At 44.4% G+C, this 14,966-nt stretch overlaps 1 protein-coding gene across 1 annotated transcript; it reads right to left on the reverse strand.

Moving 5' to 3' along the window:
* Positions 1 to 10,947: 10,947 nt before the first annotated feature.
* On the reverse strand, positions 10,948 to 14,948 carry LOC9630990. The gene is made up of 11 exons (XM_024664139.1): positions 14,689 to 14,948; positions 14,410 to 14,467; positions 14,239 to 14,307; positions 13,541 to 13,801; positions 12,798 to 12,971; positions 12,306 to 12,574; positions 12,111 to 12,249; positions 12,002 to 12,061; positions 11,714 to 11,822; positions 11,250 to 11,368; positions 10,948 to 11,124 (listed from the first exon to the last, which is right to left on the reverse strand). Exons 1-11 carry the CDS (start codon positions 14,946 to 14,948, stop codon positions 10,948 to 10,950), a joined length of 1,695 nt encoding a protein of 564 aa, XP_024519907.1.
* Positions 14,949 to 14,966: the final 18 nt, after the last annotated feature.

A 14,966-nucleotide genomic window follows, 5' to 3' on the forward strand; every position in this document is an offset into this window, starting at 1 on the left:
GTGACCTCCCGGGAAGTCCAAATTCAGGGAGCTTACATTTGGTATCAGAGAGGTCTTGGGTCCGACTCTGTTGGTTGGCTAGAGGAATCACACCACATGTTAATTGACATCTGGCTGGTCCAGTTTGCTCCCGCTGGGCTCGACCCAAGGGGTAGGGTGTCAAGAGAGCGGGGCTCTCAGGAGAGCTGCGGCTCTCAGCTTCCGTTCACGAGGGCGTGAACTTGCAGGGAAGCGTGGTGGATTGTAAGCAACCAAAGGGAACGACTCGAGAGACGGTCCATGGGGTTCAAATATAGAGGGAAAGGGCCCATGAATAAGAGTGCACCCCCTTTTCCAATCGGTTAAGGGTCTTGGGATATTTGGGGTTAAGCGTCCTTGGGTTTGAATAGTACTGGGCTGGGTGACCTCCCGGGAAGTCCAAACTCAGGAGCTTACAGCCCCCTGGTGTGGTGACTAAGGACACAGTCACACAGTGAGGAAGTCCTAGAGGACAGTGGGACTTAGTGGTCGGGCCCATAGGCCTTGATCCAGTGGCAGTGTTGGCGAACATGGCCAAGGACAGAAAGGGACTTGGTGGGGACCGGAATGGACATATTGGGGAAGGCTATTCCCCATGTCTGCGGGCATCCTAAGGATGCTAAGGAGGGGATCTGGGATGACCACTCATGGGCAAATGGCCCAGTCTTGGAGAGACGGGATTGCAATGCAGGTGGTGTTAGACCACTAATGTGACCAAGGTGAATGAGCGTGGCATAGCGTAACAGGCTTATATGTCGGTGGTACCTTGGGGTGTCGGTCATGGGATCGGACACGTGGAGCACTTGGACCAAGTGCAAAGGTTGAGTGGCATGGATGCCATTCTTGGGGCTAGCAAGCCCCAAGTCCTAAATGGGACTTATGGAGGTTGTGAATGAGACTCCTCCAAGTGGTCAGAGGTGTGGTTAAATGACTAAAGTAGAATGAAAAAATTAGTCCCTTATAGGCAAGTACTGATGGCCAAAGAAGATATTCTTAAGACTGTTTTTCGTATATCATTTGGTTTGTATGAGTTCTTGGTGATGCCGTTTGGTTTGAACAATGTTCCAACAACATTCCAGTGGATGATGGATGAGGTTTTTTGTGATATGCCAAAGGTGACTACCAACTTCATTGATGATGTCTTGATCCACTTGGAGGGGACGTGGGAGGAGCACGTTCATGATATTTGTAAAGTGTTGGATTGGCTACGAGACATTGGTTTAAAGCTGAAGTGGTCGAAATGCGTGTTTGGGTCCAAGGACATAACTTATCTTGGGTACCGTATTTCTCGTGGGGGTTTGCAAGTTAATCTTGACAAACTTGTGGCTATTCTAAGGTTCCCTACTCTGAAGTGTGTGAATGATGTGCAGCGCTTCTTGGGTAGGGTGTAGTATCTCGATCATTTTATGGATCATATTTCTGATCGCATTGCACTATTGTGAGTATTGCTGAAGTCATCAATGTCATCTTTCATCTGGTCTCCGAATTGTGAGTAGGCGTTTGGGGATCTCAAAGAGCTATTGACAACTCCTCCAGTTTTGGCATATCCTAACTACACTCAACCTTTTATTTTGCCTATGGATGCTTTTGACATTAGTCTTGGAGGTGTGTTGATGCAAGAGAGTCCGAGTGTGCCTGGTTAGCGCCATCCCATTGCGTATATAAGCTGTACATTGCAACCAGTGGAAGTGAACTACTCCACGATACAGAAGGAGTGCTTAGCAGCAGTCTGGGGTTTCAAGAAACTTCATGCGTATCTACATGGTTCTCAGACGTTACTTGAAGGTGACCATGCTGCCATTACTTCATTATTGAAGTGAAAGAACCTTGTTGGTCATATTGTTCAGTGGGCTTTAAAGCTTCAGATATATGATTTTGATGTTGTTCATTGCCCAGGGAGTTTTATGGCTAATGCTGATGCCCTTTTTCGAGGTCCTCTTCCTTCTCCACTCTCTTCTCATGTTTTTGACGAGCCTGTTGTTTCAACATTTGTGGATTTTTTAAATGAGGATTCTGTGCCATTGGTAGTTGTAATGCACCTGATTTTGGAGCCAAACTCCAAGCCCATTGCGCTACGAAATGAGGGTCCGGTACAATCCCATGAGCACTAGCTCCCCGTATCTAGCACTTGCACACAAAATGGTGTCAAGCAGTGTCTAGCACAATTTTGGCATATTGGTGGCCTAACACAAGGAGGAGGGTACCCCACCGACTATAGCAGCATGGAGCTTGGGCTTAGACCCAAGCCGGATGCAAAACAAGGAGCGACACAGCCCAGCGGGAGTCAAATTAATGTCTCAAGTGGTTTAACATGCATTCCAACCACTATCCCTACTATACATTTGGAACCCTTCATAGCGCCCCCCCCCGCCCCCCCTCGAGGGACACACACTTTGGGCTTTCACCCCAAGCCTCCCTTAGTACCAAGAGTTGGTCTCTAGGACAAATCTGAAATCTACTAAATATGGAATGGTGCTAAATTTTTGGACACGGGATGAACACCATTGTGTTCAGGCCGACCTCTACATTCCATAGATATGCTAAATAAGTGAATCTAGACACTTTCCATAAATAGCATTTGGGACCGAAATGAGACTAACACAAAGGGCGTGATAGCGAGGGTGTTTGGCAAACACAATAAGTTATCATCTGGTGATATTGAGGGACTAGTCTCAATACGTGAGGGTTCTTCCCAAGCAAGTGCAAGACAAAGCAAAAGATAACTAACAAGCTGGGCCAAGTATGCTTAGCTAAATAGACAATTAGGAATTCCTTCCTTATGCTCATCAAGCAAAGTACAGATGCTAAATCCAATTTACTAACACTTGGACAAGAGGGGCTAATAAAGGGAATCAGCAATACCGACCTCTTGCCATCGTTGTTAGGAATCCCTCAATTCTTGCCACATTCCTGACTCTCGCCGGATTCCTGACCTACAGACCATATTCCTAACTCTCGAGACACTTCCCTATTCCTGACTCCTGTACGATCCCTGAGTCTCAAGCCACATTCCTGATGATGATGTGATGCCTCCTCGACCTTAGCTATATTTAGGTCGTCCTCGATCCAAGAGTGGTGGAGCTTCATCAACCTATAGTATATATAGGTTAGCCTTGTTCCATTTTTCCACAATCTGAATCAACACCAGTCAAAGGCCTCTTCTTCGTTTCCACTAGCTTTTCTCTTTGTCTTCTGCATTTTCCAGTCTTGATCTTGTTGGGGGTCTTGACAGTTTGATTCAGATTGTGGTTTTTCCATTTTTTGCTTTAGCTCGTTTTGATTGTTTGACTGCCTTTGCCTTTTTTTGCCCTTTTTTCTTTCTTCTTTGCCAATGGAGTCTCCAAACCATCCTGATTTCTTTGCTGATGTCCTTGCAAAAATCCAGTCTAAGAATACCGAGCTGAAGGCAACCCTTCTTCACATGTAGCAGGAGCTTGCTTCACTTTTGGCTCAAGGATCCAGCAAAGTTCCTGAACCGAAGGTGAGTTTCCCGGCAAAATTTTTAGGCAAGCGTTCGGAGCTTCGCAGATTCCTGAACCAAATGGAGCTGATCTTCGCACTTCAACATCGGCGGTACCCCACTCTCGAGTCTCAAATTGGCGCGATTGGGATGTTGCTCGAAGGTGCAGCTTTGTCATGGTTTTCTCCTCTCCTGGAGAAGAGCATGAAAGGGGTTGTGGTTCCGGAGCTGATGGATCTTCAATTATTCAAAGAAAAGCTCGAAGCATATTTTGGCAAGACGGATCGGGTTCAGACTGCTACCACAAAGATGAGACGTCTCTCTTAGGGGTCTTGTCCTACCTTGATCTATGCTGGAGAGTTCCAACTCCTTGCCTTGGACACTCAGTGGGATGAACGGGCTCTGATTGATCAATTTCGTTTCGGCCTTAACAACGGTGTCAAGGATTTGTTGCTCACCATGGAGGATCCCACGGCCCTGTCGGACGCCATCAACAAAGCTATTCAATGCGACAATCGTCTCTTTGAACGTCATCAGGAAAGTCGCTGCGTCGCCATTTTCCCGTCCCAAACTCAGGAATCCCAGCTTGAGTCTTCAGGGCATACTCCTGAACCTACTGCTCCGGTCCCGATGGATATTTCTAGTACTCCCCAACTCATCAAAGGGAAGTTGAGTCCTGCTGAGAAGCAATTCAGATATCTCATAATCTTTGCCTCTACTGTGCTGATCCTAATCACAAAGCAGTTGTGTGTCCCAAGAAGCCTCCCTGATTGCTCGAGTTCACTCTGCCTCAAAGTCCACCTTTGTTGTAGTCAGGAAACGACTCTGTCCAAACAGAGTAGGAGCTGTCTATTTGGACTCTCTGAATAAAAATCACTTTTCTTCTTTATCAAGCTCCTCACCACTTTTCATCAAAGCCATCACCAATTCCTGCAACTTTCGCGTCCCATGTCTCCTTTCTTTCACCGGGCAATCAGGACTCAAGGCTCTGGCGCTACTGGACTCAAGTGCAACTTCCTACTTCATGGACACGGACTTTGCTGCTCGACATCACGTTCCTCTTTCTCCTACCATACGGGATCTGAGGGTTGAAGGCATCGACGGGCATTTTGTGTCTCCATCTTCTAGACTTAGGGAAACGTTGCCTGTTCGAGTACACATCGGGTCCACTGTCACTGATATCACCTTCAACATCATCAGCAGCAAGTCCTTCTCTGTGGTGCTCGGCCTTCCTTGGTTCCAACTACATCAGCCTCAGATCTGTTGGAAGGAGTTACAGCTCATCTCTCCCATATAACCATCTCCTATAGCTTCCCCTGCTGTTCATCGAGTCCGAATTAGGAAAAGTTCCCTACTTTCAAATTAAGGTTCTGTTCCTGACTCTACGAAGTTTTCACCCTCTTCTTTTTCCTCTCTTCCATCTTACACTAGACAGTATCCTCGTCTCATCATTCCACTTAATCTTATGCCTCCTCCTATCTCCATAATCACTATGAAAGAACTCCTTCATGAAGAACTTATTTTCCTTTTTGCTTTGCATGTTTCTCTTGTCAGTCTTCCTGAGAAGTATCATGATTTTGGGATGTGTTTGACAAAAAAAAAGCTAGTGTACTACCTATTCATCAGGCTTATTACTGTCCCATTGATTTATAGGAAGGAGCATCACCTTCATGGGGGCCTATCTACGGGTTATCCCTGTCGTAGCTTAAGGCCCTCAAAGAGTACATGGAGAAGAACTTTGCCTCGGGGTACATTTAGCATTCGCAGTCCCTGGCTGGAGCGCCTGTCTTCTTTGTCAAGAAGAAGGATGAGAGTTTGCGGCTAGTCATCGACTACTGAGGTTTGAACAAGGTGACTATTCAGAACCGTTATCCACTACCCCTGATTTCAAACCTGTTAGAATGCCTTGACGGTGCCTGCTTCTTCACCAAGATTGACCTCCGTGGAGCATACAACTTGATCCGGATCCGGCCTAGTGATGAATAGAAGACTGCGTTCCAAACCCGCTATGGCCACTTCGAGTACACTGTCATGCCATTTGGCTTGACAAATGCTCCAGCAGTTTTCCAACACATGGCAAATGACATCTTTCGGGAGTTTCTTGATCAGATGGTGATCGTCTACCTCAATGACATCCTCATCTACTCAAAAACTCAGGAGGAGCACAACGAGCATGTGCGCAAGGTGCTGGCAAAGCTGTGGGAACACAACCTATACACGAAGCTTGAGAAATGTTCATTCGATCAAGAGTCTATGGAATTTCCTTGGGTACATTGTCACTCTTGAGGGTATCACGATGGATTTTGCCAAAGTCAAGACTATTCTCGAATGGGAGCCTCCACAATCGATGTCGGACGTTCAGGTTTTTCTTAGCTTTACCAACTTATACTGCAAATTCATTGATCATTACTCTGACATTGTCCTTCCTCTCATATCTCACTTGCAAGGATGTTCCCTTCTCTTGGTCTGCTGCTACCCAGCAGGCCTTCAACACACTCAAGGCGGCCCTTAGTTCTGCTCCCATCTTGATCCATGCTGATCCCTCACAACCTTTCTTCATCGAGGCTGACGCCTCCGACTTTGCCATCAATGCTATGCTGTCTCAACTCGGAGCTGATCAGAAATTTCATCCGGTCGCTTTCCATTCTCGGAAATTCTAGCCTGCAAAGATCAATTACGAAATCCACCACAAGGAGCTCCTTGCCATCGTGGATTCCTTTGGAGAGTGGCGTCGTTTCTTGGAGGGGCGGGCCATCAAACAACGGTCTGGATAGATCACAAAAATCTCGAGTACTTTGCCACTTCCCGAGTTTTGAGCCGTTGTCAGGCAAGGTGGGCACAATTCCTGAGTCGGTTTGACTTTGTAATCAAGTACAGACTTGGAAAGCTTCAAGGCCTTCCTGATGCTCTTTCAAGGCGCTCCTATCTCAGTCTCAGGCCTGGTAATCCTACATTCAATCAACAAGATCAGTTTATCCTCGGTCCTGATCGGCTTCAAGTTATGGCAATTTCCCTGGCCCCTTAGGACTCCTCCTTGATGGATGCGATTAGAAACGATCTTCAATCTGATGACCTTGCCAGTGACATTTTCCCCCATCTTCAGGCTGGACACCCAGTGACTCCTGACTACCAGCGATTTGATGAGTTCAAGTCCTTAGATGGCTTGTTGTACCGTGGGGAGCAGCTTTACGTTCCTGAAGGTGATGTTCAAACGTTGGTCTTGATGGCATGCCATGATAGCCCGATTGCTGGTCACTTCGGCATTGTGAAAACCTATGAGCTAGTTGCACGGGACTTTTGGTGGCCTCACATCAACGACTACATCAAAGCTGTTGTTACCTTCTGTGACACTTGCACCCGAAATAAGGTACCTCACCACCTTCCTTTAGGTTTGCTTTGTTCCCTCCCAGTCCCTTCAGGTCCTTGGGAATCCATCTCCATGGATTTCTTGAGTGATCTTCCGAGTTCTGGAGGCTTCAACAGCATTTTAGTTGTGGTGGATCGCTTCACAAAGATGGCACATTTCCTACCATATACCAAGGAGTTTTCGGGCAAGGACATGGCAAAACTGGTATTCAGGGAAATTTCCTAACTTCATAGGATTCCTGTAGATGTGGTTTCGAATTGGGGACCTTAGTTCATCTCTCATTTCTGGCAACGGTTTTTGCAGCTGCTTGGAGTGAAGGCCAACCTCTCTTTGGCGTATCATCCTCAAACTGATGGACAGTTCGAGCGAACGATTTAGACGTTGGAACAATTCCTGAGGTGCTTCATCAACTATCATTAGGATCACTGGTTCGATATCGTTCCCCTTGCTGAGTTCTCCTATAATAACTCTGTTCACTCCTCTCTTCAAGTTTCCCCCTTCTTTGCGAACTCTGGCCGAAATCCCCAATTCAATCTCTCACTTCCTTCTCCATCTGAGTCCTCTTGTTCAAATCCCCACTCTGAGGCATTTGTCTCTAACCTCCAGGAAATCCACAACTCCATCTCCTTCCACCTCCATCATGCTCAGGAATCTCACAAAACATTTGCCAGTGTCCATCGTCAGGATTGTCTCCCTTACAATATCGGGGATAAAGTCTAGCTCCTCAGGCAAAATATCTCCACCACCAGGCCATGTCCCAAACTCGATTTCAAACGCCTCAGTCCTTTCCCTATCACTGCCATCATTAATTTTGTCACTTATCACCTTGCACTTTCCTCTTCATCCACCAGTGCAGCTTGAGGATGGGTCTGAGTACGAGGTTCAGGACATCCTTGATTCCAAGATCTCACAGTCTAAACTCTACTATCTAGTCGACTGGAAGGGTTATGGACCTGAAGAATGCACTTGGGAACCTACGGACAACCTGATTCATTCTCCTGACCTTGTTCAGGACTTCCACTGTCACTATCCTTCTCATCCCAGTCCTCATTCTTTTTCTCCATCTCCCGTCCCTCGCCGCCCATCTCATCCTCCTCTTCATTCTCATTCACGTCCTCATTCCACTCGTTCTTGAGGAGGGGGTGCTGTCAGGAATCCCTCAATTCTTACCACATTCCTGACTCTCACCAGATTCCTGACTTGCAGACCATATTCCTGACTCTCAAGACACTTCCTTATTCCTGACTCTCTGATTTCCCGTATGATCCTTGAGTCTCGAGCCACATTCTTGATGATGATGTGGCGTCTCCTCGACCTCAACTATATTTAGGTCATCCTCGATCCAAGAGTGGTAGAGCTTCATCAACCTATAGTATATATAGGTTAGCTTTGTTCCATTTCTCCACAATCTGAATCAACGCCAGTTAAAGGCCTCTTCTTCGTTTCCACTAGCTTTTCTCTTTGTTTTCTACATTTTCCAGTCTTGATCTTGTTGGGGGTCTTGACAATCATGGCAGTAAGGAAAGAGTGCCCGTAAGGATTGGCCAACAAGTATCTTTCAATACCCGAAGTCACATTTGCGACAGCAGTTGCTGTATTTAATATTCAGTGTCCACAAGGCATAAAGAAAGATCTATCTTCTCTTGATAAGGTTCGCGAAGCTCAAAAGATTGAGCCGTGGATTTGAAGGTTTCAAGATGGGTTTGAGAATCCTACATCACATGCTGATGACTTGCCTTTCCGGCATTTACATTCTCAATATCACCTTAAAGACGGCCTTCTTTATTTTGTGGGGATGGATGTTGATGATCATTTACTATTGGTGGTGCCTTCTGTCTTTATTCTGCAGTTTCTCCATGCCTACCATGATTCTCTTGTTCTAGGTAGGCATATGGGACATCGTCGTATGATTGAGAAGCTACACAGGTCTTTCTATTGGCCGGAGATGCGACGTGATATTATCCAGTATGTGCATAACTGCATTTGGTGCCAAGTTCGTAATACTCCCCCTCGTGCCATAGGACAGTTAGAGTAGATTGTAGTTTCCCGTTCGTTTGAGTTGGTGGCATTTGATCTTATGGGACCTTTTCCACAATCGACTATTGGTAATGAGTATGTTATTATTGCTTTTGACTACTTGACTTGTTATGTGGAAGTTAGTGCTCTTGCTAACACCATTGCAATTGTTGTTGGATACTTCTTCCTCAATTGAGTGGTGTTCTAGCAATCTTGTCCATTCTTTCAGATAATGGTCCCGCATTTATGGCTGAGGCATTTCATGTTTTAACGTTTCAGTTGGGGATACACCACACTTTTACGAGTGCTTATCATCCACAATTAAATAGTCTAGTGAAACGGCTCGTTCAAACGTTCAAAAGGATGATCGCGAAATATGTGAACTTTCAACATTCGGATTGAGATGGTTATTTACCGTTTCTTCAATATGCATATGTCACATGGGTGCAAAGTTCTGTTAGTGCTTCACCATATAAACTCTTATATGGTCATGATCCAATATTACCAACAGAGCTAGGTTTACTTTCACGATTGCCACAAGGTACTGATACTAGGTCATGTGATAAGTATTTGACGAGCATTCTTCCATTTGTCCAAGCAGAATCTACTGAACACTTAGGCCATTTACAAGTGGGACAATAACGGCGCTACAACTCCCATCATCATCCACCTGCAGAATACAAAATGGATTACTTGGTGTTAGTCCATTTTCCCCATCTTATGATATGTGGTTTATCTAAAGGGCTCCTTGCTCAATGGAAAAGACTATATCGAGTGTTGCGGCAAGTGGGACCACAAGTTTATGAAGTTTGGCATGATGTCCAGCAGACTGATCCTCCAGAGATTGTGTATGTGCAACAGTTGAAACACTTCATACAAAGGGATCAAGAGCAGTTAATACCATCTACTGATCTACCAATGTCTCCTCCTAATGTTCTTTCAGATCCTGGCCCATCTACAAGAGAACCCTGATGGTCTTCCATTATTCCGAGAGGAGGGAATGATGTGAGGGCCAAATGTATGGTTATAATGTTGTATATTAATATTAGCATAGTGAGATTTTGGTAGTCGTCCGATTGGTTTCAATCCAGACCACTCACTCTTGTATATAAGCTAGGGTTTTTGGGCTAATTGATATGTATATTTTCTGTATTCCAAGCACTCACATTATAAAATAACTTCATTTAACACTTATTTATTTATTTATTAATTAGCTAAACATATATTAAAGGTTTCCTAGTGAAAGTTAATTTTATTAATAGTATTAAGTTGATTTAGAAAATCACCACTATTTTATCCTATTTACATATTTAATTTGTGGAATTGAAGGACTTGCATGGAAATATCAAGAATGAACATTTTCAAAGAGTTTATTAGACACTTTTAGTTTCTGAGCTAGTGCAATAATTATTTTAATTTATATTTTTTTTAAACAAAATTTTTTGGTTAAGCATCATTATTCATTTTCTGTTGATTATTGATGTTAAGAAATAGGTGGGTTATTAGTCAAATCAAGAGGCATCACCATATATTTAAAACAATTGTAAGAACTCATGAGCCTCCAAATTTTGAAAGAGAGCATAATTTATATGAACCATTAAAGAACACTTGAAAAATATAATAAAATTATATAGAATCTATATATTAATTTGTAAAAATAAACATGTATATATAGCATTTTCAGTGTGAAAAAACTTTCCTAGAGATGAGTTGGAGAGAGCCACTCTTGAAACTGCCAATTCACACATCATTCCCAGAGAGCATTGCCACAAATCCCCGAGCAAAGCTGATGCTGACTTGCCCATCTATGTAGACATCACTCTGAAAAACTTGTCAGTGAACCTCGTTAAGGGACTCTTTTAGAGAATTGGAGCTGCCTGTCCTCAACCAAGAAACCTTGTAGCTTGTTCCCTCGTGTTTGAAGATGCTGCATTTGATCGACCTGGTTCATGTCCCACACTCAATCCATGACATGATATGCATGTTGATCGGTCAGGCAAATTCCAACCTTTGGAAAAACTTCAATGTCGTAGAGCTAGTCAGGCACTACACAGTCGCTACTTGCCGATGCTGTTTGGTCCTACTGCTACTGCTTGGTGCCGTTGCTTGGTGGTGCTGCCACTACCAGTTGTGCTGCCGCTGCTGAAGCTTGAGCCTCCCGCCTAAATCCCATTTGTGCTGTGCCCACCCTCGCCGCCTTCCATGCCCTGGTCGCTATCGTGGCTGCCGTAGTCGCGCTGTGACCTCTCCTGCCCTGCTGACGCTGGCTCAAAATATGGCTCAAGTAGCTCTAAAAACAACTAGTAGCTCTTACAATTCTTTGTAAGAATAATAACCTTTGGTGCTAGTGAGGGGAATAACGTTTTCATGTGCATATCAGTAAGGCACATTGTCCTTCTCAGACGTTCTGAATGCAATGAAAGTAATGAAACCACAAATTTTGCAGAGCTCTTCCTTGACATTCTTGCTTATCTCCGGTGTTTTCACTGCTATACCAAACCAGTTTTCTGTATCACGTAGAAACACGACCAGAGGTTTACAAGTCACTGAAAGCTGCTCAACAAAGAGGAGTTACTAAGACGTGTAGAAAATTTACCTCTTGCAAAGCATTAATTCTGGTGCAATAGCTAGAATCATTAGCCAACAATTCAATTTCTCCACCTTTTCCTGTTGTTGTTCTTTCCTTTTCAGAGTAATCTTCATCATCACAGCACAGGAGATTCTTCCATTATCATTGCTAATCTTCACAATCACTTGCATTTCTCATTCCTTTATTATAGTTTACATATGTCATGTTATATTCTATTCACATGAATTGATTTAAATGAAATAAGATGGTGCCTTTGGTTTACGTTTCTGGTAGACGCCATTGACGATCTCCATGTCTTTCTCCTTAACTTCACCATATTGCTGGTTCCAGGCCTCCAGTTGAGTATTAACAAAGCGTGCCGTGCGGCAAACCTGCAACAACCAAACTCTCATGGTTAACTTTCCAGTCAACTCAAAAGTCAAACCTTGCACATTGACTTCTTAAAGTCATCCACACACAATGGTCGAATTTCCACATCGTCATTTGCTTTCTCGTTGAGCTGCAAAGATTTTGGAAAGTTTGAGAGAGTAAGAGTCAAAGTTGTAACTACCTCAGCTTCCTTAGCCAGAAGCTCCCTCACTGGCACGTAAGCAGCTGCAGTACATAGGTTCTGTATACATGGCGATACAATTAGAGGTGTAATCGAGTAAAGATTTTACCTTTAAGTCACTTCCTGAGTATCCAGTTGTTAAACGGCCCAGCTCCTCCAAATCAAACTTCTTGTCCAGCTTCTCGCCTTCCAACAAAACCTTGAGGATTTCCACTCGGCTTGACCCCTTCGGGAGACTGATCAAGATCCTGAATCGACGGAGATTACAGATAGTTGCAACGGGGCAAGCTAAGATCAGTATTACCTTCTGGGGAGACGCCGAATGACAGCTTCGTCAAGATCAAATGGCCTATTCGTGGCTGCCAAAACCATAACTCTCTTGTCATCTTTGGTGCGAAGGCCATCCCACGCTGTCATAAACTCGTTCTTGACGCTGCGAGAGGTTACATCCTCATTTAGCTCGCCTCTTGCTCCTAAAATGCTGTCCACTTCATCCACAAAGATAATCGTGGGTGCGAGCTTCTCTGCCAGTGTGAAGACTGCCTTGGCCAACTTTTCGGCCTCACCGTACCACTGTGATGATAGTCAAGATCAAACGCTAAAATATAAACACTTGTACCATTGAGCTGATTGTTGAGCTTGTGATGCCGATGAATGTCGTGTTTGCTTCCGAGGCAATAGCCTTTGCAATGTGTGTCTTTCCCGTTCCTGGAGGCCCAAACAAGAGCATTCCCCGGCAAGGCTGGAAGTTTTTGGAGTGTGAGAAGCTTTCGCATATGTGGTGAACTTGGATTACCTTGAGTAAATTTCCTTTGCTAAATAGCTTTGGCCTTGTCAAAGGAAGGATCACAAGCTCTTGCAGTGTGGCTTTTACTTTTTTCAAGCCGCCAACATTTCTGAACGACACTCCAGTCTCGCCAGCAGCAATCACACACGGCAAAAGCATTTTTTCGTACTCGTCGTACGCTATCTGCATATGCCCTATTCAATGTTAGCTTAGAGAATGAACATTGGCCCCTGCTTACATTTCTTAACATCTTAGTAGTTGTATTCTTTGATATCTCCAATTTGTCAACAGATAACTGGAGACTGATCATCAAATCAAAGTGAGATCATCAAAGAACTAAATTCAATACCTTTCTAAGGATAAGGAAGTTCCGGTTGAGCCTTTGGATGCTGAATCCAAAGCTTGGGAAATGTGGATGTTTAGAGTGTGCCCTACGATCCTCTCAGCCTCTGCAAAGTTTAAACACAACGTTACCCGGGTCGACTAAATTTAGCGTGCCCTTACCCTTATCAGTGAGAGAAACCTCATCTGGGATCTTGAGATCTTTAACGCCTTTGCATTCCCAGTTGAAAAGATCAAGCACCTCCTCAATCTTTTTAGTGTTTGTTTTAGATCTATACATGGCAGAGTCACTCTTAAGCTCATCTTGCCACTTTTGAAGCATATCCTTGTCCTGGAATTACAAACATAGATTGGAGGTAGCCATAGCTTGAAGCTACAGTGGTTTGAGGATTGGGTTGAAGAGTTCTTACCTTTGGTGGAACAATCTTCACCTTGTTCTCGAATAAGCTGTAAATGTCTTCAAGGTAATAACCTGTGTGCCCCGGGCTTCGGGTGCACTTGTTCTGAACGTTAATCCTCGATGCAATGAGTACTATACCACCCGAGAGCATGTCTAGCTTATCCTGCAGTTTCTCAAGGAACTCTTTCCTCTGTGTTATTGCCACAGCTCTCCGAAACCAGTCTTCCGGATCAGGAAAGTACACCACCAGCCGTGTGCACCTCTCTAAAACCTTCATAAGCGGGAGCATTACAAGATTTGCAAAACAAATCTAGAAACTTGTACCATTTGTAGATGATTGATGACGTTGCAGGAAGAATCACAGGACAATTGAAGCTCCTCAGCTGCTTGAAAACAAATCTATCAAAACTTGCAAACAAAAGGTTTTACGTACGTCTACAATAGGTAACACAGCTCGTAGATTCGAATTTTACAGCGACCATGCTGCTTCTCGAAAAGACCACCGAACCCAATTGTCCGTTTTTCAAATTATGTCTATCAGTCCAGTAAACCACGTAGTGAAGCGATGTAACCAAGTAGAAGTTTTACCTGTCAGGATCGTTGCTTCCCACGAACTTGACATAATCTCCACTCTGGATTAATTGGGGCTTGTCCTAGAGTCGAATATTCAACTGTAAGCAATCTCAGTTGGTTTATGAAATCACGCACCTTCGACTTTACAAACGCTTCATCGATTTCATCGTTTTCTTGCCCGTCATCATCATCAGCCTTGTTCTTCTATTTAAAGTTTCCAAGGTTATAGAAGTTCTAGCAGAAACGATGCAAACGATGCTTACTATCTTATAAGGCGACAACAGATTCCCGTGGAGAGAAAGAAACGAAGCATTGAGATCCTTGGCCACAGCCATGGCCAGAGTCTCTTGATAGATCTCCGACCCTGCAGAACAAAGGATTCATGAAAAGGGGTTTTCCTTGTCTAGAGATTCCTTGCCTGGTGGTCCATGCAAAACGATCCTTGAGCTGGTGGAGTCTAGGACTTTCATCCGTTTCATCAAATCAGGATGCTGCAAATGAGCAGTGGCGCAATGGACGACCATATCTCGAGTTTCTTGGCTGCCAGCAACCGTAAGTTCTAGCCAGAACAAAAGTATAGCTTACTCAAGGTAGTAAGGAAAGCTATCCAGTGACACTGTAAGATCAGTGCTTTTGACGAGCCTATCCTCCCATTCCTTTGGCGGTGGATTAGTGTTTTTGACCTCCAATTGCTTCGGTGGTGGATCAGTGTTCTTGGCCTCCAATTCCTTTGGTGGTGGATCAGTGTTCTCGACGGGCCTAGCCTCCAATTCCTTTGGTGGCTCATCGCTAGAGCCCTTGGCTTTGAGAACTTTAGATTTTCTTTCCCACAACCTGCTCAGCATTTCGCCACCCTGAAACCT

The sequence above is a fragment of the Selaginella moellendorffii genome, unplaced genomic scaffold, assembly GCF_000143415.4.
Source record: "Selaginella moellendorffii unplaced genomic scaffold, v1.0 SELMOscaffold_107, whole genome shotgun sequence".
Taxonomy (NCBI): domain Eukaryota; kingdom Viridiplantae; phylum Streptophyta; class Lycopodiopsida; order Selaginellales; family Selaginellaceae; genus Selaginella; species Selaginella moellendorffii.